The sequence below is a fragment of the Silene latifolia genome, chromosome 9 (genome assembly GCF_048544455.1).
Source record: "Silene latifolia isolate original U9 population chromosome 9, ASM4854445v1, whole genome shotgun sequence".
Classification (NCBI taxonomy): Eukaryota; Viridiplantae; Streptophyta; class Magnoliopsida; order Caryophyllales; family Caryophyllaceae; genus Silene; species Silene latifolia.
The window spans coordinates 131,519,631-131,521,497 of record NC_133534.1 but is presented as its reverse complement, the minus strand read 5'-3'; the positions used below and the strand labels follow the sequence as shown (position 1 = coordinate 131,521,497).

The 1,867-nt window shown below is 38.8% G+C and overlaps 1 protein-coding gene across 1 annotated transcript; it reads right to left on the bottom strand.

Moving 5' to 3' along the window:
- Window positions 1-541: 541 nt before the first annotated feature.
- Window positions 542-1,867, bottom strand: LOC141601597 (uncharacterized). The gene has a single exon (XM_074421891.1). The coding sequence runs from the start codon at window positions 1,865-1,867 to the stop codon at window positions 542-544; it is 1,326 nt and encodes a 441-aa protein (XP_074277992.1).

Below are 1,867 nucleotides of genomic sequence, written 5' to 3'. Positions count from 1 at the left end.
TGGCCAAATGTCTCACCATTCAGGACAAGAGAGTATGAAGCAGTTCTTGTACACTCCATGATTAGATGAATAAAACAAGGGGGAATTTTAAATAGGTCTACATCTGTTCTAGGAATTCCCAATTTACTGAGTCATAGGCTTTCTTTAAGTATACTTTGAGAATGAACCTAGGAGACACAGCCTTCCTATTTTAACATCTAATCACATCTTGACAAAACTAAAATGTTTTCCACTATACTTCTTCCTTTAATAAACCCACCCTGACTATCACTAATAATATAAGGTATAATCTTAGATAATCTGTTGCACAACAATTTGGAGATACATTTATAAATGACATTACAACAAGAGATGGGTTTAAATTGTGTGACACTATGAGGTAAGTCACATTTAGGGACTAAGGTAACCAGGGTATGATTAAGTTGTTTTAATAATTGCCCACTCTGAAAAAATGTCTTGTATGGCCTCACACACAGAGTGACCCACAATGTCCCAGGAATCCCTAAAAAAAGCACTGGAATACCCATCAGGCCCAGCAGTCTTATGGGTGATGGGTAGGGATAGAAAACAATACCTGCTGTATCTCATCATTAGTGACAGGAGACAGCAGGGTAGCATGATGTTCAGCAGTACAAAGCTTACCCATTTGTACCACAGTTTGAGAGACTTTAGTAACAGGTGAAGTTGTGCCAAGCAGGTCAGTGTAGAACTCAGTAAAAGCAGCGTGGATCTGATCATTATCTTCACACAAAACACCAGTACTATCTTTAATTTTCATTACTTTGCTCCTTACTTGCCTGGTTTTAATCACACTGTGGAAATATCTAGTGTTACTATCACCTTTATCCACCCAGGTGACTTTGGATTTCTGAACCAAAAAATCATAGCAGGCATCCTCCAGAAATCTCACACTACTGGCAGCTTCAATCTCCATTTGAATGAGCTTAGGATTTTGAGGCTCTAGCCTTAGCTTCTCCTGAATAGATTCAAGGTACATCCTAGCCCTGGCTGCATTATTTTCAACATCATGAAAGTCATTCTTATTGAGATTCTTGAGTGGCCCTTTAAGATACTTAAATTTATGGACTAAATTATACATTTTTGTCCCAGGCCAGTTTTTACTCCAATGCTCCTGGACACAGTCTTTGAAGTCAATAGATTGACTCCACATGTTAAAGTATTTGAAGCTCCTCCTCTTCTTATGTCCATCACACTGGTTTTGAACTACACAAGGGGTATGATCAAAGGTACCTTCACAGTAGAAATGCGCATAGGCTTGGGGATGATCAAGAAGCCACCTCTGATTTACTAAGACTCTATCTAGTCTACTATACACTCTGGTGGAGGGGCCTTGCTTATTGCACCAAGTGAATAAAGACCCAGAAGCTGGACAATCCAACACTTCACACTCATCAACACAGGTCGTAAAATCCTCAATTTCTTCCTCTGTGTTATGGTCACCTAGTCCCTGAGTCTGATTCTTAATTTGACAAAGTTTATTCCACAATTCTTTTCTCTCCTGAGTCCCATTGAAAGCATACACCATAGTAAGACTAAATTGGGACCTAGGCTCCAAGTCCATTGCTAGTAAATGTATAAACTGGGCATTATATTGAAGAATTTGAACAGTAAACGTAGTAGGGTTCCAAAGTATCCACACTCTTCCTCCTTTATGGAACTGAGTGTTAGTAGTAATACACCAAGAGTTGCAGAGATTATTTTTAACAGTTTTTAGTGACAGAGGCTTAACCTTTGTCTCAAGGAGGCCAAACAATCTAATCTGATGATGATGAAGAAAGTTTTTAATGCTGATTTGCTTAGATGGACTGTTCAACCCTCTAATATTCCAGAACCCCCAATTATGCAT